A 21,147-nucleotide genomic window follows, 5' to 3' on the forward strand; every position below is an offset into this window, starting at 1 on the left:
TGCTGCTGCCTGAGGCACAGTGGGGTGGGTTTCCCTTGGGTTAAGAGGGGGACCTCCGGGCAGAGAAGATCCCTGCCCTCTCCCTGCACTCCAGGATCAGAGAGCTGCTGCACAGTGCCCAGGCACAGTGGACCAGAGTCCAGGAGAGGAGTGAACAGAGAAGGGAACAGCTGCTGGCTTCTCTCCAATTGCAGGTGAGTCCCTAGGCTTCGGAGGCGTCTCCAGAAACAGTGCCCAGGAGCCCACAGTTGCACCAAGGCAGGACGATCCTGTTTATTGAGCACTTTCCCCACCCTGGAAGCACAGTTGTTGGGTGTTTCTGAGAGGAAGCTGGAGCTGTGGTCACTGTGCTTCTCAGAGAAGGACCCCTTGACTAACTGAGCCTCTCATCCTACTACACACCTGCCCTTACTTCTGGCACACCAGGATTTGCATGGGTGATGGACGCGGCTTCAGATCTTAGCTTTGGCGCTTGTGCAGGCACTAGAGTGACTCTCAGGCCAGGCCAGGCCTTCAAGAACAACAGCCTGTTAGAACAAGACAGCCACATGTGATCTGGTGTTGTCTGTAGGAGTGGACCCTGAGAGGCACATTTTGAGGCACAGTGTCCTTGTCCCATTTGGGGATCAGAAAAATTCTGTACCCAAGAATTAAGACGGGGCCCTGTTTTTCCCCACCAAGCACTCTCCCTAGAGGTAGGTCCTTGTGCCGCCCCTCACCCTGGGCTCTGAGGCCCACTCTCTCCTGGTTCTCGGGCAGGAATGGAAACAGGCTGTGGCAGAGCTAATGCTGTGGATGGAGGAGAAGTGGCCCAGGGTGGCCGATGAACCCTCCCAGCCACACAGCGACATTCTGCAGAAACTCAAGTGGCAAAAAATAACTGAGAATGAGCTATTAGCCACCCGTGGGTACGTGGAGCACCTAGGGCAGGTGAGGACGCTGGACAGAGGTGTAGGGCCCTCTTGTCTTCAGATTCCCAGCACATATGCCCTGCCTGTTTCTACGGAGCATAGTCCCTGAAGGGTCCTCTCTGCTCCCTTCACTTAGCTGGGTGTCCCCCTAAATGGGCACCCAAATCAGCTCAGAAAGCTGCCACCATTCCAGGTAGCTAGCAGAAAACAGTCGCAGCTAGCAACCTGCCTCCTGCCCCCTGGGTGCAGCATGCTGCGCTGGGTGGTGGTCCCATCAGCTCAGCAAAATGGTCCAGGCCTTTGTCTCTACTCCAGGCTGGGAGAGAGCTAGTGCAAAGCCACCCATATGCACAGGAGGCCATACAGGACAGACTTCAGAGCCTGACTCACAAGTGGGAAGAGTTGAACCACAAGATGGCAGAGCAAGGCGACAGGCTACAGCAAATCAGACAGCAGGGCCAGCTCCTGGAACTCCTGCAGGTCGCTGGGGAATGTGGGGTAGGGCTGAGGACACGGCTGGGGCAGGATGGGAGAAGGCAGAACAGAGCAGCTGGAAAGAGTGGTCTCGTAAAGTCATGTGCAGAGCTCGGGCCCCCGAGGAGGCTGTGTGGCCTTGCCCTGCCACAGGCCACCACAAGAACATCTTCTGTGTGTCTAGCACGTGATTATCACAACTCAAGTCCCCTAGAGAAGATACAGAAGTGGTTTGCGCACTAGTTGGAGGGACGTGGTGAATCTGGTCCTGGTGGTCCTGGTGAATCTGGGGTTAGGGGCGCTATAGACTCGGAGCTTCCGGAGGGTCGCCTGCTGAGCTGCAGTGGAAAGGTGAGAATGCAACCTCTCCTCGCCTTCCCCAGGATGTCAGGGAGGTGATGGAGCATCTGGAGGGAACCCTGCAGAGTACGGAAGTGGGACAGGACCTGTGCTCCAGCCTGAGGCTGCAGAAACAGCACTGCCAACTAGAGGACAAGAGCCAGGCGCTGGCCGGGAAGATGGCTGCCCTCCTCTCTCGGACACACAATGCATTCACTTCCTTGACCATCCTGGAGGAGAGCCAGAAGTGTCAGCAGAGGTAGCCATTCCATCTTCACCCTCCACACATGCCTTGTAAACCTAAGGACTGAGTGGCACCTAGAGGGCCTGAGGGCATCCAAGCCTCCCCCCCTTTCTGAGTGGAGTCGTTCTGGGTGGGAATGCCAGGGCGGTTAGGTATCCTAAGCAGAACATCACTGAAGTCAAAGGCTTCCCTACCCCCAGAGGTCTTCCTCTAGTCTCTGGCTTTGTTCCTTACGGGTCCCTGGTGGGAATGAGGAGAGGACCATGACCTTCTCTTCCTTCTTTTCCCTCGGCCCCCATCTTTACTCCTTCTACCAGGTTTGAGGCCCTGCAGAGCAAGCTGACCACCCGAAACCTGCAGCTGCAGGCCTCCATTGAGCTGCACCGATTTAACCTCCTTAGCAACCTGGAGCTCACATGGGTGGCGGAGCACATGCCCAGTGCCAGTCCCACCTGCCCTGCCCAGTGCTGGCGCGATGCCCAGAGACTTCAAGGCAAGCACAAGGTAGCGCCACCTGTTTCCTCCCAGGACCCTCACCATCTCATCCCCAGACCTTAAAAGCCCCCTGCCACTCAGGCTATCCAAACTCTTCTCCTCAGCATGTCCCGATTTCCAAATTCACTTTGCTCCAGCCATGCTGCGCCTGATGATCTCGAACCAGAGACATGTCCGTGATTCAAATCTGGACCTCTGTGGCTAAGGGAAGCCCTTTGTTCTGCGGCAGGTGCTCCAGGCTGAGGTGAATGCTCACAAAGGTCACATGCACGTGGTGCTAAGTTCTGGCCAGAGTCTAGCAGCCTCTGAGCACCCCCAAGCTCAGCATATCCTGGAACGGTGCCAGAAGCTGGAAGGCCACTGGGCAGAACTGGAGCAGGCGTGTGAGGCTCGAGCCCGTTGCCTGCAGCAGGCCGTCACCGTCCAGCAGGTAGGAGGCCAGGAGGATGGGGTCTGCAGAGCAGTGGTCCGGCTGTGGTAGAGAGGAGTTGTGGGACTTTCAGGGAGGCCCGTGATGAGAGTTGTGTGCTAAGAGTTAGCTGTTTCTCTTAAGCACACAGAAGCTTCTCTGCAGGCTGCTGGTGACCAGGATGGGTGGTGAAGGGTCCCAGCTAAGAGCAACAAGGTGAGTCCATGTCATTCTTTGCAGTACTTTTCCAATGTGTCAGAAATTGAGGCCTGGGTGGAGAACAAGCGGCCTCTGGTGAGCAGTCAGGATTATGGAAGTGATGAGGAAGCCACCATTATTCTCATCAGAAAACACCAGGTACCGTGTTCTGTGCATCTCCACACGGGTGACAGTGGACCATGAGGAGGTCTGCTGTACCCCAAAGGGTATATCCTTCTCCCTGAGACACAGAACCCCTCTGTTTCCTTCCTGTCCCCATCCACTCCGTGCCCAATTCCTGATTAACCCTCACCCCTGAGCACTTTCTGCCAGTCCCCAGCCTGACTCAGGAGAGTGCTCTGCCATCTGTGGCCTCATACCCGGACTTGCCCCTCCATGCAGACTTGGGGTGCCTCTGTCTCCTCTCGCTTCATCTTCCAGTACTGTCACCTGCTCCAGCCCACCCCATGCCCTTCATAGGTGTTCTCCTCCTGGGCTCTCAACACGATCCTTTCTGTTAACCCAGTCGCCATCCTAAAACCCATCTCCTCCCACAAGCATTCCTGGTAAGAAGGAGGGAGGCCAGAGTGGATTTCTAGAACCAACAATGAGGCTCCAGAGCCTCAGCCCCGCTGTGCTCCTGCTTCTTATCATGGAAATGTCCCATCTGGATGCTTTCCTGTATGCCCCCGAAGTCACTGTTTTGGGGTAGTTTGTGGCTGAGGACTTTAAGTGAGCTATTCCTGAAGGCTATGCCTGCAGACTTGGCCTCACGGAGCCTCCATGTGCCAAGCATACAGAGAAGCTTGCTTAGTTCTATCTATTTTTTTCACACTTTGATGTTGGGGTCCAGCATGATACCTCCCGTACCCTCCCTTCCTCGGCCCGGTCTTCCTACCATTTACTCTTTCATGCTAAGTAGTGAGCCCTCTGAGGGCGGAGACCATATCTTCATTTTGCAGGACAGCTGTGCCATCGGCATTGGGTAAGTGGGTAACGGGTGGGTGGGGAAGCTGAGCAGGAGAAACATGGATAAACAGTAGATGGATGAGCACACTGGTAAGAGGTGTGAGTTATTGAATGAACGCCTGGGGACGGATGGGTAGGTCATGTTGGGGGTAGATGTGCAGAGAGATAAAGAACCACCCAGTCCATGTTCTTACGCTGGCAGATGCTGCAGCAGGAATTAACTCTTTATTGGAGTTCCGTGGAGGATCTTGAGCAAAGGTTCCAGACCCTCTCAGCACTTGAGGCCTCCGAGCAGCTGGGCATAGTGCGGGAACAGCTACAGGCATTACAGACATTGGCAGATGCACGGTGAGGGCCATTAGGGACCTTCTCGTCGGTGGGCACAGAGGCCCTGACCACTGGCCATCCCTGCCATGGCCCTATGTTGGCGGGAACCCAGGCCTTTAGGGATGCCCCGGGAGAAGGCTGTTTCTGCCATGAGTCTCTCACCTCTCTAGAAGTTCTCAGTAAAGGCCCACTTCCCAGGGCCTTGGGTTTTTGAGTCCCAGCTCTCCACCTCTCGACAATGTCCTCTGTCCCCTACTCTGGTCTCCCTAGGTCTTCTTCCCAAGTCACAGGCTTGGGCAAAGATCATGAATAGCTCCATTCTTCAGCCCCATCTCCACCCGAACTCAGGTCCCCAGAGGGATGAACGGGCAGGTAACATCTGGGGAAACCCTGGTTGTCGCCACAGGGGTCAGGAGCTGGAGGGGACCCTGAGACTACATGAATTCATGAGAGAAGCTGAGGACCTGCAGAGCTGCCTGGCAAGCTGGAAGCAGGTGGCCAGAGGCGGGGACAGCTTTGGAGAGGACCATGCGCATGTGCTGGTGAGGGGTCAGGGGCAGGGAAGACATAGGAGGCAGATGCTGGGTGGCAGGGGCTAGTCCCGCTGGGCTGGATGGAGAAGGGATAAGAGAGTCATGGAATATGCCTTTTGGGGTGGAGTGCGCTGGCCCCACAGCCACACAACTCTACATTGTCAATGAATACCCTGCCTGGGTCTATCCTGTCATCTACTCCCCTCTCTCCTTAGCAACTCTGCACTAAGTTTGCAAAGCTTCAGGACCAGGTTGAAACAGGTGCCCAGCGAGTAGAAATCTGCCAACAGCTGGCAAAGAACCTACTAGAGCATGGGCATAGCGCTGCCCCCCAGGCCCACCAGAGGCAGGAAGATCTACAGTGAGTGTGATGGCCCAAGCAAGGGCCTGGGTTTGGAGGAGGGTGTTGGCCCCGTGTCTTGGGCTGTTAGCAAAGGGTCCTGTTTGCTCAACTATAGAGGGAGCAGTCCCTGAGAGGCCACGCCTCCCTAGGCTGTGGTCTGTGATGGACGATAAGGCTGGAGGTACCAGCCAGATATCCCAGCCCCCAGGAACACTTTTCCCAATTGCTGCCTTCCAGGACCTGGAGGAGGAGCTATGGAAAGAAACCACCCGAGCTAGAGAGGAGACCCCCATGAGCTCCGGGCTTCTACACTCACAGCCCTTCCATGTAATAGTCCTAGGCGTCCCCCCACCTGCTGATGTGGGCCCTACTCTAACCTGTGAGCCTAAGACGAGCTCAGGATCTTCTCCTAACCCTCAGCAGAAAGGCTGGCTTGGAAGAAGCCTGTGAGCACACAGAAAAAGGAAGAGATAGGAACTCTCTGCTCTAGGCATTTGTAACGAGATCAGTTAACATACTGAAAGTCAGGCACAAGAGATGTAGGCAGTGTTTGAAAGTAGAGCTGTAAAGTGCTGAGCATGGCGGGGCAGCGCACATGGCCACACTCCTGGTGATGGCTACGCTCCCGCTCCCGTGGCAAAGGAAGCAAAGGGTGTAGGGAGGGAGAGCCCAAAGCAGAAGGCTCAACAGGGAAGCCCCATTCAGGAGCTTTGGGGAAGCCACGAATTCCACCCAGAGTGGAGAGGGCTGGTCAGACCAGGGAGAGAACACAGGCTGGCCCATGGCTGCTCTTCTGTGTGGTAGGGCTACCTGGTCCGAGCTGTGGCAGTTGACCCATACCCAAGGTCGCCGGCTCCAGGAGGCAGAAGCCACCCTCAGAGTCCACAGAGACCTTCTAGAAGTCCTTACCCAGATTCAGGTATGAACTCGGAGAGGAACGGGGTCCCCTTCTAAAAGTGGATCTCCCAGGCTCAGTGCCCCAACCTCCCTTCCTGGCCTGCTCTGACCCTTCTCTGCCCTAGGAGAAAACTACAAGCCTCCCTAATGGTATAGCCCAGGACCTGCATGGAGTAGAGACCCAGCTGCAGAGACAGGAGGGGCTGGAACGCGAGCTGGCAGGCCTGGAGCCACAGGCAAGCAGGCTGCTGGCACTGCCTCTCAGGCCCCTACAGGCCCTCCAGCCTGGCCCATTTGTTCTTCCCGTTGAGCCTGTCCTGCATGGCAGAGCATGGTCCGAGGAGTTCCTGGGACTGAATACTCAGACAGGGAACATACCTGGGGATGCCCGGGTCCTTCTGCCTCTGAAGAAACTGATCTCCCCACCCCCCATTCCTTACCTGCTAGCTCCAGGAACTGCTGAAGGCTAGAAGCAGGGTGCAGAAGCCGGGGCTGGGGCCTCAGGCCCTTGATACCATCCAGCAGAAGCAGCAAGCCGTGACACAGGCCTGGGCGGCCCTCCAGCTGTGCGTGGAGCAGCGCAGGGCCCAGTTGGAGCAAGCACATCTCCTGGCCCGATTCCACGCAGCGGTGAGGGCTTTCTCCCCTTGGGAAGGGCGCACGTGTGCACAGATGTTCCCATGCACTGAGGCCCTCGAGTTATGGAAGGAAAACTGTGCGGTCAGAGGGGCAAGAGTAAGGGTCTGTAGTCCTGGAAGGACTGGGTCAGATGATGACAGAGAAGCCAAGTGACAGAGATGTAGGACTCTTGACACCAGAAGCCCTGAGTCTGTGTTGTTTGCCACCAGCCTCATCTCAATGGCTCCTCATTGTCCCCTGGGGTCAGGTGAGGGACTACACGTCCTGGGCAGCCAGCATGCATCAGGAGCTGCGGATAGAGGAGGGCTCCTGGGAACCCAGCAGCAGCCTGCTCAGGCTCAGAGCCCACCAATGGCTGTGGGCAGAACTGAAAGCCAGGGAGGAGCTGCAGCAACAGGCCACAAAGCTGGGCCAGCAGGCACTTCTGGCTGCTGGGGCATCCACTAAGGAGGTGAGCATTTTCCCCATGCCGCCAGCCTACCCTGTCTTCCCTCAGGCTGCTCCCCTCATCCCTAACACACACACACACACACACACACACACACGCACGCACACACGCACACACGCACGCACACACGCACGCACGCACGCACACACCTTGTTGCGTCTATTAGTTTCTTCTCAAAGACTTCCTTGGGGTCTATTAGTGGCCCTCTGCAACCCCACCTTCCCACATTCTTATCTTCAGGTTCAGGATGGGCTTCAAGCCCTACAGGAGGAACGTGACCAGGTGTTCAAGGCCTGGACACTCAAGCAAGAGAGGCTGCAGGCCATGCTTCAAGAACAGAGCCTCCTTAGCCAGTGTGGTCACCTGGAGAAGATCCTCGCAGCCCAGGAGGCAGGTCTAAAAGCCCAAACTCTACCCTCCCTCTCTTCTTCCTTGCCTCTGGCTGCTCCTCCCTTCTTCCGGGGTCTTTAGCTTATTCTTGAACACAGAGCAAAGGGGCTCTGGGTGAGTCCTCCAAGATGGCTACTGTGGGTTCTCCTGCCTGGGGGCTGTCTCTCTGCAGCCCACGAAGTCAGGAGGGCAACAAGATGAGAGGCGTGCCTGGAACAGCCTTTGGGCAACCATATGGGAATCACACAGCCTGGAACCAGCAGGAAGCTAATTCAGCTTTAATTCCAGAGAACAAAGGCTATATACCTTTGTTCTTGGGGAGTGGGTAGGGGGCTCCAAGGATAGGTGTACATAACTGGCTGGAACTAGGCACTTCAAGAACGTGTGATTTGCATTATAGAGCACGCCCCTATCCTATAAGTGGAAACACAGTACCTAGTTATCCTATAGGCACGGGGAGGGAGACGGCTAGCAGGGAGCTATGTCAGAGGCGCTTTATCAAATGTGGCTATGGACATCTGGGTCTAAAGGCACTCTCCAGATGAAGCCAGGCAGGGAGCAAGAGGGAAGGGGGCGTCCTACACCTTAACACCAAGCTCAGGATGGCTATCCGGGATCCATGGAGCTGAATAGAGGTCACCCATAATCTCCATGTTGTCAGAGGCTGACATGTGGCTGGCCTCCAGCATGGGCTCCTGTTCCCCCTCATCACTGCCCTGCCCATGTGTTCATGTCAGCACTACTCGGGCCCCAGGGGTCCTGCCTCGGCAGACAGTGCCAGCAGCCCTCAGAGCCTCTGGTCTTTCCACGATGATCCAGGCATTCCTAAAATCCAGTACCCTGGGGAGCTCAGAGGAAGAAGTGGAGCAGTTGATCCAAAAGCATGTGATCTTCCAGAAAGTGCTAGCTCTCCAGGACGAGAAGGTGATGGGGTCGGGGAGTCCTGAACATAGTTGGTGATGGGGGACTCTTCAAGAGGGGTTTGGTGTATGCCCAGAAACGGTGCTGGTGTGTCTGTGGCCCTAGGAGTAGAATTGTACATATGGCTCAAGGAAAGACCCAAGCTGGGCTGGACCACACCACAGGGGGCCCCGGGGAACATTTACTTAGTCTGAGGTTACTGAAAGGAGAACAGTTCTGGCTATTGCCAGAGCCATCAGCTAGCCCTTGAGCGTGCACAGGCGAGGGAAAGTCAATGGCTAGGTTGCCAGAGTAGACCAGGAGGCACTGTCTGTCCTACAGGAGATGGCTCTACGTGAGCAGTTGAAAATGATCTCAAACCCTAAGGGGCAGAACCTGGTTTACCGCGTGCTGGAGCGTCGGGCTCAAGTGAAGGAGCTGGCAGAGAGCCGGGCACAGGCCCTGCACGCCACTCTGATGGTAGCCAACTTCACCATGGCGGCAACCCAGGTCAGACGACCATCCCTGCCTGTTGCCTGACCCTGAGATTTATACATTGTGCAGTTTGAGGTGACGTTCATGTCATAACACTATGACAACAACAGGTTTGGAGAGTTAGGTGGCTTCCCAGGGGCCAGGCTGGACGTGGCTGGATGGGTTCCTGGAGCGGGGGCTCATGCCTCTGAGGTGGACTCCCATCCACACACCTTGCTCAGCCTGGCCTGGGCATAGCTTCCTGAGCTACGAGATACTGCCAGCCCTGCCCCTGAGGCCAGCAGTCCACCCCCTGGACTTTGCTGGTGCAGCATTGGGGTTGAAGGGGAGTCGGGCGGCAGGGGGATTGCAGGGGGAGCATCATAGGATTTGTGTCCCACCCCCACCAGGCTGAGGACTGGATCCAGGAGCGGCTCCAGCAGCGGAGAGCCTGGAGCCCTCCTGGGAACCTGAAAGATTATCTGAAGCACCTGAAGAAACACCAGGCCTTTGGAGCTGAAGTCCAGGCCCATGAGCAGGTCATGACCTCTGTTGCCAAGGTAACTCCAGCCACAGCCCAGCCTACTCCTAAGTGTTGATGGTGGAGTTCTGAGGTCTCAGGTAAGAAGAAATGCCTGCTACCCCGCTCACCGCTTCCCCCCTCCTGTCTCCCAGCAAGGCGAAGGGCTCCTCAGACAGAGCCACCCTCAGGCCGGAGAGGTCTCCCAGAGGCTGGCGGCCCTGTGGGACTTGTGGGAGAAGCTGAGGCAGGCAGTGACCATGCAGGGCCAGGCCCTGGAGGACAGATGCAACTTCCTGGAGTTCCTACAGAGGGTGGACCTTGCAGAGGCCTGGATCCAGGAGAAGGTGAAGGCTTTACTGGATAGAGCATTTGGGGACCAGAGGATGGGGTGGGGAGGAGGCAGGCCCGCAGTCCTCTGGCTCCCTGATGGTAGGAACATACCAAACCTCCACCTGCCCTACGCTGCCGCAGCCCTGGGTCCAGGGGCCATCGCTGAGCACTGCATCCTCACCCTTGACCTCCACAGGAGAGGATGGTGAACACCGCTGACTTGGGCCTGAACCTTGAGCACTGCCGGCAGCTTCGCCGGCAGGTCCACCAGTTACAGGTAAGAGGCCCTGCGGGGGACGGGATGACACCGTACCACCCACTGGGAAATATGTCTGATGGACTCCAGAATCCACAGAAGGCTCATGTTCAGCCTCGCACTACTCGGAAACACTTAGGCGAGCTCACCCATCTGGTTGGTGGCGGTCCACATGATCCTACACCTGTAATAAAATGATGCCTCTGCCAGAAAAGCGGGCGGTCTGGTTTCAGTGTGATGATAAGAAGCCGGGAGGTCCGGGAGGTCCGTGGGGCCGCTGAACCCCTTTTTCAGCTTTCCGAACTTATACGAAATTATAATCATAACTTAACTATTATTTCAAATTTTCTAAGAAAGGTCCAACCTGTGCCTGGGTGTGGTAGGTAACCAGTGTGAGTACTGCACCATCTCTCACCCACACCGCCCACCAAACAGACCAGGGATCTGTCTCTCTGCAACGTAGACGGGGAAAGGGGCAAATACATTCGTCACCAGGCGCTGAGGGCAGAGGGCTGACCACGCCCCAGACAGGTGTGTGAGATTTTGGTAAAGGCTGTGTAGCCTTAACCCCAACACACCCTTACCTTGTGGTGGCACCTGGCTGCTGTACCACGTGATACAGCAGGAAGGGATGCCCTGAACCCAGTGTCCTGACTTGCCACAAGGGAGCCTCGTGGTCCTCTGAGCCCTGCTGAGCTCCAGACTCATAGGAAAGAGCTTTGAGGAGTTACAAATGCTTCCTGCTTCCTAGGGAGCAGGAAGTCTATGACCCGCCCTGTTGGGGCTCCCCTCCCCTGAGGACCTATGAGCCTGCCTGTGTCCCAGCTCTATTTTTAAGCTTAAACACTAGTAATGAGTCTGTGTCCAGTTCCCCCTCCTACCCAGTCCTCGTTCTGGGAGGCCCATTTCCCCATCTGAGAGACTGTAAGGTTGTGGGTTCCAGGCTGGTCCTCCTCGCTGCAGCTGAGGCCTCCAGTGCCTGTCACTGCTTCCCTCTTCCAAACGTGCTGTGGTTGCTAAAATTCCTTCCCAGGAGAAGACATAAACCTTCTCTTGAGGCCCAACTGACAAACCAAGAGGCAAAGTTCACTCTGTGGTTTATTGGGCTTCCTTACAAAGCATGATACATGAGTATCACAGTCAATCCCTGGATAAATGGGTATCATGCCTTCCACAACAAGCTGACCAGTCTTCCCCAGAAGGCACAGAGCTTTGATGGCGCCCACTCCATCCAGGTGTATACACTCTAGCTTCTTCTCTAGGCCATATGCAAGTAAGTCAGAGTTACATACGACAGATGGGATGGATACTCAGGCAGGGGTCCTGTGACCCTCCTGCCTTTCCAGGAGGGAGTATAATCCAGCGACAAGCCCAACTGGGAGGATCTTTGGCCAAGAGGCTCCCCAAGGTTGTGGTTACTTTCCCAGGGGACAGTCACAACAGCTATGCCGAGACGAGGCCCCGAACAGGTAGTGCTTGTGTCCTCGCCTTCACCTTCCCCTTAGGTCACAGTGGATGGCACCTACATCAGGAGAATCAAAATCTTGTCACCGCAGCTCAAGAACCAGAGCCCTGAGGAATCTCAGACCATCTGCCAGCGGCAAAACCAGCTCAATAATAGGCCAGTCTTAGACTGGGGAGGACAGTAAGGACAGTGGGGCTGGGAGATGGGCTGTGTGCCACCTCAGGCTGCAAGGTTCACCCCATCCTTTGAACAGGTGGAAGGGTTTCCATGGCAACCTGCTCCTGTATCAGCAACGGCTTGAAGCAGCCCTGGAGATCCATACGTTGTCCAGTGAACTGGATGACATCACTGAGCAGATCAGGGAGAAGGTAGGTAGTGGAAAGTCCCCTTGTGCGTGGCGTTGGGAGTGGCACTGCCTTGAGTCTCCCATGACCCCTGCCTGGCCCACCTCTGCTCTTCATCTGGATCCCACCATGAGTCCACCAGGAAATCTGCAGCTCCTAAGCCAGTCCCCCTGCCTCTGTCTATCCCAGATGTGGGGTGGGTCCAGAGGCCAGAGCGCACCCTGTTTTCCCTGGACCCTAAGCAAGTCTAAAGCCCATCAGAGGTGTCAGGATGGTGTCAGGCCCACAGAGATTCAGGACTTAAGGCTGTGGAAGTGCAGATAAGGCCTATGCAGCCTGAGAAACCCCATGTGGGACAGCGTCCTCTTCCGCTGGACCCTCCCCTCATAGCTAGCCTGGGCCTCAGACCTCTGAGATCCCAGAGGGATGGGTGTCAAAAGCCAGGAAGCACCACACACAAGTTACCAGAGGAAGATCCAGACCCAGAGTCCTGCCCCAGAGCTCTTTGTTTCCTTCACCTGAGGAAAATGCCTCTGGTCACGTCCAAGGCCCTCCTCCTGTCCTGCTGAGGCAGCAGGAAGAACTCATGCAGGACGCTTGCACTTTTCACTGCTACCCTAGGGGGCTGGCTTCTGTGATAAGCAGGCAGCCGAAGCTAAGGCCTAGCCTGTAAGGGCTCCCTATTGCACCCTCCCAGGAATCCCTGATCCAGGCCCTGGAGGGCACAGAGGATTTGGAGAATATACAGACGCTGTCATGGAAACAGAAAATGCTGCAGCAGGAGATGGGCCTCATCCAGACTCAGGTGGAGGTGTGTAGTTGAGGGACCCAGGACCTGGGCACATCCTCAGGGATGGTGGACTCTTGAGAGCCACATGCTAGGATGCTACCTCACCCCCCAACCCCCAGCCTGAGCTCCTGCGGCCTAGCCTCTGACTTTCCCCCCTATCAGTCTCTTGAGGGTAAGGCCAGCCGCCTCTGCAACGAAAGTCCTGAGGCTGCACACAGCCTCAGCCATAAGCAGCAAGAGATGATGGACAGCTGGCAGAAGGTCTGGAGTAGGGCCCGCAAGTGGTATGAGACCTTGGGCTTTAGTCCCATGTTGACTGGTCCCCTCTAGTTCTCAGCCCACGCACTTCTCCTTGGCTCCTGTTTTCTGCTGAGTTTCTTTATCATTCCCAGCCCATGGATCTTCTGCGCTTAAGGGATTAAAGTACACTGGGCATAAGGGAAAGGGGACTCCATGATCCTAGAACTAACTAGTGAGTCCTGTGAGCAGGAGGGAGTCGCTGGCTGTCGGCCTCGAGGTCCAGAAGCTCCAGACTCTGTTGCAGGAGCTGCGGGACTGGGGGCAGGGACTGCAAGCTGAGATGGACATGCAGGGCGCCCCCTGCAGCCCTCTGAGAGCCCTGTACATGCTGCAAGAGCACCAGGCACTCAAGGTGAGCGACAGTCCTTTCAAATGTCCCCCTGTCACGACTCCACCCCTTCCTCTGGCCCCTAGTAGGACCTTTCTCTGTCTCCTGACCAGCTTTGTCTTTCCCCACCTTCCCCTTGATTTCCATCCTCCCCTCTCCCTGCTGAACCTCTGCTCATCCTGAGAGTTCCCACAGGGAACTGATCTCAGGCCCATTACAGGTTGAGCTGGACATCAGAACAGAAAGCCTTAGCCTGGCCAGAAGCATGGGGCAGCGGCTGCTCGCATCTGGACACCCACTGGCCTTAGGGATTCCCCAGCCCCTGGCTGCTGCAGAGCAGGAATTGAGTAGCTTGCAGGAATCATGGCAGAGGCGGCAGCAGCAGCTGCAGCAGGCCTTGGAGCAGCAGGTAGGCCCCAGGCTTACCCCCTATCAGGACCTGTGATGTCCCCACAACTCTGGTCAAAGCCACAGCTGAAAAGACTGCCTTTCTTGGGTATTCCTACCATCCATCCTGCTCCTGCACCATAGAGCCAGGCCCCTGGTTCTCCAACCTGAACCATCAAAAAGCCCCCCAACCCCACACCTCTGCTGAGTTTCTCTTGTCTTATCTCACCAGCTATTTCTGAGCTCTGTGGGAAAGGCAGAACGCTGGCTTGACACTGAGGAGGCCTCCCTAGCTTGTGAGAGAGCGGCGGTAGGTGCCTAACAGGAGTAGGAAAGGGTGGATGAGAGCAATCAAGCTAGCCAGAACCATGAAGTTTGCTGGCTCAGGGTCCTCCCCACTGCTGAGCAGTGACCATCAGTCCAAAGTGTTCCTTGCCCCTTGGGTGGGGCTCACGGGGTGTGTCCTAGGAGCCAAGGGGATGAGCTTATGGCCTATCCAGCCAGTCCCTCTGATCTCTTTCCTACCACCCTCCTTGCCTCTGACCTCATTCCAACATCATCTCAAACCCAGTAACAGACAAGTGTAATTCACAGAGACCTGGGAGAATAATTAGGGCTGACATAGTTTTACAGAGCGCATGGAGGAGAGAGGCTGCCTTGGAAATGGACACTAGGTGCCATCCCAGTATCTCCCTTACCATAAAGCCATCAGCAGCCTTGTGGGGTTGAGTAATATCTTTGGGAGAGCAATCACTTTGTAGAAAGGGTTTGTTAGGTTGGGTCTAGAGGAAAGCAGATATTTCAGGGTGGAGTAAGGGGCACCCCTATAGTCACCATTAGGTTCCCATATCCACCAGGATCCCTTGGCCACTGTGGAGACCCTTCTGTCGAAGCACAAGAGGCGTGAGCAGAGCCTGAAAGCACAGGCTGAAAAGATCAGCACACTGGAGGCCACAGCCCACAGCCTGTACCCAGCTGGACACCCGGAGGCCCACAGCATCCTGGACAGGTGCCAGGCTCTACTCCTGAGGTACCCATGGCTCTGGGATGATGAGAACTGGGGGTGAGGTAATGTGGACATCTATTACCCAAGCTCTTCCCCTCCTGCTCTTCAATTTCTTGGGGTGCAGCTCAGTATTAGAACACTCACCTAGCACATGTGACATCTTAAGTTCAATCCCCAACACATTAGGAAAAAGAAAAAACTGTCACTTGGACGCAATATTAGTTTGGACTATTATTTTAAGAAGTGCTTCAGGCTGGGTGATAAACACGAAAAACATTTTCTCACAACTCTAGTGGCAAGCATTTCAAGGTCAAGGTGCTAGAGGGGGTCTCTCTCTTGGATTATAGTCTTCTGCTGTGTCTTTACATGGCTGTCCCTTTAGGTGTGTCCCGCCTCCTCGTACAAGGACACCTGTCCTTTCAGATTTGGCCTGACCAAATAGGAGACAGTGGGGTTAGGGCATGAACAAGTGGCAGCACTACAGAGAGGAAGCATGTGATATTTCTTTGTTTGAAAGGAAATCTCAGATTCAGGGCCTTGTGATATGGAGAGAGAGAGAGAGAGAGAGAGAGAGAGAATGCTCCAGTCCCGGTGGTTGAGCCTGGGAGTCCACGAGCCCCTCTTCTTGCAGGACAGAGGCACTCACAGAGCGAGCGAGGGCCCGAGGACAGCAGCTAGAAGAGCTGCGACAGCTTCGGACTTTCTTACAGGATTCCAATGAGGTTCCCTTTGCTTGGGCTGAGGGGGTTGTGAGGGAACACCCTCCTCAGGGCCCCAGAGGTTAGGGAAAGCAAAGCCTGGTTCTGTCCTTGTGTCAGGTGGCTGCGTGGCTGAGGGAGAAGAACCTGCTGGCTCTGGATGAGGGTCAGTGGGACCCGGCCACGGTGCAAACACAGCTGCAGAAGCAGCAGAATTTCCAGGCTGAGCTGGATGCCAGCGTTCACCAACGGCAGGAGCTCCAGATGGTGAGGCCCCGGGGCCGTGGGGCCATGGCTCAGCTCCACACACCCCTGCAGCTAGCTTTGAATCATAGTAGCTACAACCGGTGTCCACCTCAGGCTTTCTGTGCGCAGGCACTGTGCCAGGCTGATACTCGCCATTTAAAAAGGACAGCATTTGATAATTTTATGGAGAATGCATTGAAACAACCAGACAGAGCCAGCAGCCTTGGAGCTCAAGATGTCAGAACACAGTTTATTTTCTTTTCTTTTTTCTTTTTCTTTTCTTTTTTTCTTTCTTTCTTTTTCTTTTTTTTTTTTTTTTTTTAATATTTTCATCTCTACCTGGAAAGGAATTCTAACCCCAGCATTACTCTTGCTATCAAATGCTTTGCAAAGTAGTTCGTGTTCAGTTACCTTCTTTAACCAAGAATCATGGCTACTCCATTGCATGGAGGACAAAGAGACTTTGTGGTTGCACACACCCATAAGACCAGCACTGAGAGGCTGAGGCTAGACATTGTAAGTTAGAGGCAGCCTGGTGTGGCGTGGGCCTGTCATCCCAGCACTCACAGAAAGCTCTGGGCAGCCCGTCTGAGGCCAGCCTGGGCTATGTACAGAAGAAGAAAAGAGGGATGGGAACTGGGATTGGCGGGTGGAATTTGTCCCATGTCACACAGTCAGCATGGCGGGGCTGCAGTTGAGGGGCTGGCCATTGGTGCCATGGTACCAGTGCCCTCAGTCCAGGATGTATGTACAACATACGGTACAGGAGGGGCAGAGGCTGCTACAAGGGGGACACCCAGCATCCGAGACCATCCAGGGGCGACTGCAAGAGCTAGAAGGCCTCTGGGCTGAGCTGCAGGCCAACTGCCAGAGAAAGATGGCCAGACTACAGGGGGCCCACAAGGTGAGGCTTCGGGCTATGACGCGACTCACTGGGCAGGACTCGAGGACACACCACCCCACTCCCTCATGCTCACCTACATTCCGCCCCAGGCCCTGTGTCTGCAGAGGTTGCTGGAAGAACTTGAGCGCTGGCTGGAGCCCACAGAAGCAGAGCTGAGATCGCCTTTCAGAAGCCAGGACCTGCCTAGGGTGGGCGAGCTCTTGGGGGCCCAGGGGGAACTGGAGGCAGCTGTGGATAGGCAGGCCAGGCAAGTGCAGGAGCTGCAGAGCCAGGCCCAGGCGTGCTCTCAGGAAGGTCACTGCCTCGCCAAAGGCGTGGAGGAGCGAGCCCAGCGGCTGCTTCAGAGGTAGAGTGCCCCGGCCCCTGGCTTGATACCTTGTCCTCCTTTGCTTGCTTTCTTGGAGGGACACCCACTCCCTCCTTCTAGGTTCTCATTTCTCCTTCTGGTCACAATGACGGGCACAGGGTAGGTAGGCACTGTTATAGTCCAGTTTCAGCAGGCTGCCCGTGGCCTCTTCTGTTTCTCTTTCAGGTTCCAGAGTCTTCAGGAGCCCTTGAAGGAGCGCAGGGCAGCCCTGGAGGCCCAGGTTCTCCTCTTACAATTCCTCAGGGATGCTGATGAGGAAATGGCCTGGGTTCAGGAGAAGCTACCCTCTGCCACAGCCCAGGACTGTGGCCAGAGCCTGAGCACTGTGCGGCACCTGCAGGAGAAACACCAGGTTCTGGCCCATGCTGGGAGGCTGGGGAAGGGCTGCCTTAGAGGGACTGGAGATCTACGGTCAGGGACCAGGCGCCACAGCACAGCAGAGCCTCTGCTCTGGGGAGCACCTAGTTCCTTTGGAAATCCTGGGATGGAAATGCCTTGCCAAATCTGTAGGGTCCAGTGAATCATCAGGCCCCACTTGGGTGCAGATGCCTCAGTTTTCCAGTCTATCCCTGGTCCTTCCTCGTTGGCAGATTCTGGAGAATGAGATCAGTAGCCACAAGGCTCTGAGCCAGGTGGTGGTAGGTACAGGGCACAAGCTTGTCCAAGCTGGACACTTTGCCGCCGAAGAAGTGGCCGCCCGGGTACAGCAGCTGGAGGCGGCTCTAGACCACCTGCAGACAGAGGCGGCACAGAGGAGGAGGAGGCTGCAGCAGGCCCTGGAGGTCCAGCAGATTTTGATAGAGGTGAGAGGGGTGCTGGCCTGAGGACACTGGGGGGTGTGTGTGTATGGGACTGAAAGATGGCTCCCGTGAGGAACTTCACCTTCACCAGGGATGGTGGCTCATGCTTATAGTTCAGTACTCGGCAGGTTGAGGCAGGGGGATCACTACAAGTCCCAGGCCTATAAAGTGAGACCCTGGCTCACAGCAAGACAAAAAAATAAGAAGAAGAAGAAATGAAAAGAAGCAAAATAAGGCTGTTGGCTAAAATTTGCTTTTATTATATTAAATAGCAACCCTGTTTCTGAGAAGCAAAAATAAATTGTCTTTATTTTACATAGAAAAAAATATCACCTGGAACCCTTAAAAATGCTGACACTTAGGGTCCTTCCAGTACAGTAAGAATCTTCTGGAAGGTGCCAGGGAGGGGCCTTTAGAGCTCGCCAGGCAATTTCCGCATGTAGCTGGATGAGGACACACTCCCTGAGTCTGCCCCGTATACTCTTCCACTCTGAATCCTGAGGCCAGGAGCCCTCTACCCGAGTCTCAAAGTGAAGTGCTGGGCCCAAGAACACTAATTCCTGCTGTTATACTGCCTAGCTCCTGGAAGCAGGATCCTGGCTAGCTGAACAGGGCCATATTCTGGACAGTGAGGACCTGGGCCAGGATGCTGAGGCCACACAGGTTCTTCTGCGGCACCTGCAGGCCACCACAAGAGACTTGGAGTTGTTCAGCAGCCGCACTGAGCGGCTACAGCAAACAGTGGCCCTTCTGGAGAGTGGGCAAAACCCAGGCAGGTAGGCCAGAGTCACACTCTCCCCAGAGAGGAGCAGAGATAAGGGTGCCTCAGTCAGAGGCTGAGGAGGCTGGTCCAGCCTGGAGAGGGAGGGCTGCAGCCTATGCTGTCCTTTCTTCCTGTCACAGTCCCAGGGTGCTGGCCCAGCTGCAGGCTGTGAGGGAGGTCCACGCACAACTGCTGCAGAGGGCAGAGGGCAGGGGACAAGCGCTGCGTGAGCAGCTGCGCCTACACCGGGTGGAGCGAGAGGCCTTGCTCCTTCATGCCTGGCTGACCTCCAAGATGGCTGCCGCTGAGTCCCAGGACTATGGACAGGACTTAGAAGGCATCAAGGTGGGCTAGTCCTCTGCAGACCCAGGCGAGATGGGGGCGAGGCTTCCTTAGGTGAGGAAGGCATGTGGTCGAGGATGAGCGATTCTGAGGAGTGAACAAGGGTGCTGGAGGGGTGTCACTGGAAGAACCTGCAGTTCTAGAACTCGGGGCTAAGTGATGTTGGGGCCACTGGGGCCGCCGGGCTCTTAATGAGCTTCCAAGGCTGCAGCAGGAGCTCTACAGTGCCTGGCCTTACACCCTCCCAGGTTCTGGAAGACATGTTTGATACTTTTAGCAGAGAAGTCCAGAGCCTGGGCCAGGCTAAGGTGCAGACCCTGTGGGAGCTGATGGCTCCCCTAGAAAGAGGAGCACCCAGGTTCTATCCCCAGATGCAAGCCCAGAAGTGTCGTGTCCAGACCACTTGGGACAGGCTGAACAAGGCCATCAAAGTCCGTGCAGAGGTAGGCCGTGTCTCAGCGAGCATGGAGCCGTGGACTCCAGCACAGCCCCCGACCAGGTTCGCCCTTGTTCTCTCCCAGAACCTGGCTGCAGCCCGTGCGCTCCGGAGCTTTGAGCAGGCAGCCTCAGAGCTCCAGGGTTGGATGCAGGAGAAGACCTCGCTGCTGAAGGAAAAGCTCCATGGGCAGGGCCTGTCGTCTGCACAGGCTGTACAGCAGCAGCAGCAGCAGCACAGGTGCCTGCAGGTAAAGGCCTTGCCCAGGGCTTTTCCCCTCGGCCCCTCATCAGAAATGACAGGCCCTCCACCCAGGCCCTGCCCCTGAGCCACTTCTCCAGGGTATCAGGCCACTTGCCTCTGGCCCAAGAGAAGAGGTACAGGTTTTACACAGAAGAGAGGGGTCTCCACAGACCAGGGGCGACTGAATACGGAGCAGGCCAGAGCAGCGTGAGGCCCAACACCGTGTTCTGGTTGCAGAGAGAACTGACAGCTATCGAGAGAGAGGTGACAAGAGTACAGATGGAGGCCCAGCAACTCGGCCAAGCCCACCCTGTGGCTCAGGAGAACCTTGATGAGTGGCTCGCCAGGGTGCAGGGGGCCTGGGCCAACCTGAAGGCTCAAGTCCAGGAATGGAGGGAGAAGCTGTCCCAGGCTACCCAGGGCCACCGCTTTCTTGGGCGCTGTCAGGAGTTGCTGTAAGTAGGGGTTCCTGTCCATACTGTTAGCTCAGTCCTATCCTGACTTTTGGGGGAGTAGCCCTTCCTGTCCCTGTCTACCAGGCCAGCTCTGCTAGCAGCTCTCTTTCCTTGCCCGGCAGAGCGTGGGCTCAGGAGAAACAGGAACTGCTTTCCTCAGAGGGGCTGGCCAGGGCTGTGGTGGGGGCCGAGCAGTTCCTTGAGCAGCATGAGGAGCTGGACCAAGAAATCCAGGACTGCTACCTCCAAGCCCAGAACACACTGCAGGAAGGGCAGCGGCTGCTAGACAACGGCCATTTCATGTCCCTGAAGGTATGAGCCCAGAGGCTGGGAAGAGCCTAACTGCTACGGCGGGGGAGCCCCTGGGGAGGGTGAGGAAGAGGAAGGTGAAGAAGGCTGAGGAGGCAAAGGTCCTGCTGGCTTGGCTCACCCACCGCTGCAGGGTGAGAGCTCTGCCCAGGCTTCCAAGGCACCTTCCTGCAGGTGGCAGAGTGCCTACAGGGCCTGGAAAGGCATCTGCAGGAGCTTCAGGTAGCCTGGGCCCTGTGTGGGCAACGCTTTGAACAGAACCGGGGCCTGCAGCAGCTGAGGCAGAGGCTGGAGCTGGCTGAGGCCTGGCTGGCCTCCCAGGAGGGCCTGCTGCTGGACCCCAGCTGTGGGGTAAGTGGAGGCAGATCCCGCTGTTCCCTGCGGAGGTGAAGGGAGAGCCAGCACCCCAGACCTGAGCCACACGCGGACTCATTTCTCTCAGCACTCAGTGTCGGATGTGGAACGTCTGCTCTGCAGATATGAGAGTTTGGAAAAGCTACTGGCAGCCCATGAGGAGAAGTTCACCCAGCTCCAGACAGCAGAGGTTCAAGGGCTAGATGAGGGGAGGCTGGGTGTACTGAGAAGAGGTATGGGGGCCACTGGGTAGGATGGTTCTTTAGTCTACAAGTTAGGGCTCCTTAGGGCAGCGAGCCTCATAGAGTCTTCCTCAGGGGTTCTCCTTCAGGAAAACAACCAACCCCCACGACCCCAGTATCCCTGTGGGCTGACAAGGAGGGATGATTCTGGAGATAAAACATAATCAGAGAGGAGACCAGCATTCCTGGAGTGGGAGAGAACAGGGGAGGATTCAGGCAAACACACACACACACACACACACACACACACACACACACACACACACACA

General features: G+C 56.1%; 1 protein-coding gene across 1 annotated transcript in view; it reads left to right on the forward strand.

The window, feature by feature from the left end:
* Sptbn5 (spectrin beta, non-erythrocytic 5) overlaps positions 1-21,147 on the forward strand; it is a 38,517-nt gene that overhangs the window by 16,374 nt on the left and 996 nt on the right. Inside the window, exons 21-62 of the mRNA XM_055613844.1 lie at positions 95-194; positions 760-930; positions 1,227-1,391; positions 1,769-1,983; positions 2,286-2,472; positions 2,693-2,893; positions 3,113-3,229; positions 4,242-4,387; positions 4,773-4,908; positions 5,115-5,260; positions 6,047-6,161; positions 6,265-6,375; positions 6,587-6,769; positions 7,026-7,229; positions 7,467-7,616; positions 8,436-8,540; positions 8,859-9,026; positions 9,401-9,550; positions 9,666-9,857; positions 10,040-10,120; positions 11,605-11,720; positions 11,818-11,932; positions 12,606-12,719; positions 12,861-12,982; positions 13,188-13,350; positions 13,547-13,735; positions 13,946-14,023; positions 14,571-14,743; positions 15,351-15,441; positions 15,538-15,684; positions 16,430-16,567; positions 16,657-16,913; positions 17,100-17,286; positions 17,525-17,737; positions 18,314-18,510; positions 18,638-18,842; positions 19,088-19,282; positions 19,361-19,525; positions 19,756-19,973; positions 20,096-20,285; positions 20,457-20,633; positions 20,725-20,826. Coding sequence (XP_055469819.1) covers positions 95-194; positions 760-930; positions 1,227-1,391; positions 1,769-1,983; positions 2,286-2,472; positions 2,693-2,893; positions 3,113-3,229; positions 4,242-4,387; positions 4,773-4,908; positions 5,115-5,260; positions 6,047-6,161; positions 6,265-6,375; positions 6,587-6,769; positions 7,026-7,229; positions 7,467-7,616; positions 8,436-8,540; positions 8,859-9,026; positions 9,401-9,550; positions 9,666-9,857; positions 10,040-10,120; positions 11,605-11,720; positions 11,818-11,932; positions 12,606-12,719; positions 12,861-12,982; positions 13,188-13,350; positions 13,547-13,735; positions 13,946-14,023; positions 14,571-14,743; positions 15,351-15,441; positions 15,538-15,684; positions 16,430-16,567; positions 16,657-16,913; positions 17,100-17,286; positions 17,525-17,737; positions 18,314-18,510; positions 18,638-18,842; positions 19,088-19,282; positions 19,361-19,525; positions 19,756-19,973; positions 20,096-20,285; positions 20,457-20,633; positions 20,725-20,826 — 6,595 coding nt within the window. The remainder of the gene's footprint in view (positions 1-94; positions 195-759; positions 931-1,226; positions 1,392-1,768; positions 1,984-2,285; positions 2,473-2,692; positions 2,894-3,112; positions 3,230-4,241; positions 4,388-4,772; positions 4,909-5,114; positions 5,261-6,046; positions 6,162-6,264; positions 6,376-6,586; positions 6,770-7,025; positions 7,230-7,466; positions 7,617-8,435; positions 8,541-8,858; positions 9,027-9,400; positions 9,551-9,665; positions 9,858-10,039; positions 10,121-11,604; positions 11,721-11,817; positions 11,933-12,605; positions 12,720-12,860; positions 12,983-13,187; positions 13,351-13,546; positions 13,736-13,945; positions 14,024-14,570; positions 14,744-15,350; positions 15,442-15,537; positions 15,685-16,429; positions 16,568-16,656; positions 16,914-17,099; positions 17,287-17,524; positions 17,738-18,313; positions 18,511-18,637; positions 18,843-19,087; positions 19,283-19,360; positions 19,526-19,755; positions 19,974-20,095; positions 20,286-20,456; positions 20,634-20,724; positions 20,827-21,147) is intronic.

The sequence above is a fragment of the Psammomys obesus genome, unplaced genomic scaffold (genome assembly GCF_907164565.1).
Source record: "Psammomys obesus unplaced genomic scaffold, mPsaObe1.curated_primary_1811, whole genome shotgun sequence".
NCBI lineage: Eukaryota > Metazoa > Chordata > Mammalia > Rodentia > Muridae > Psammomys > Psammomys obesus.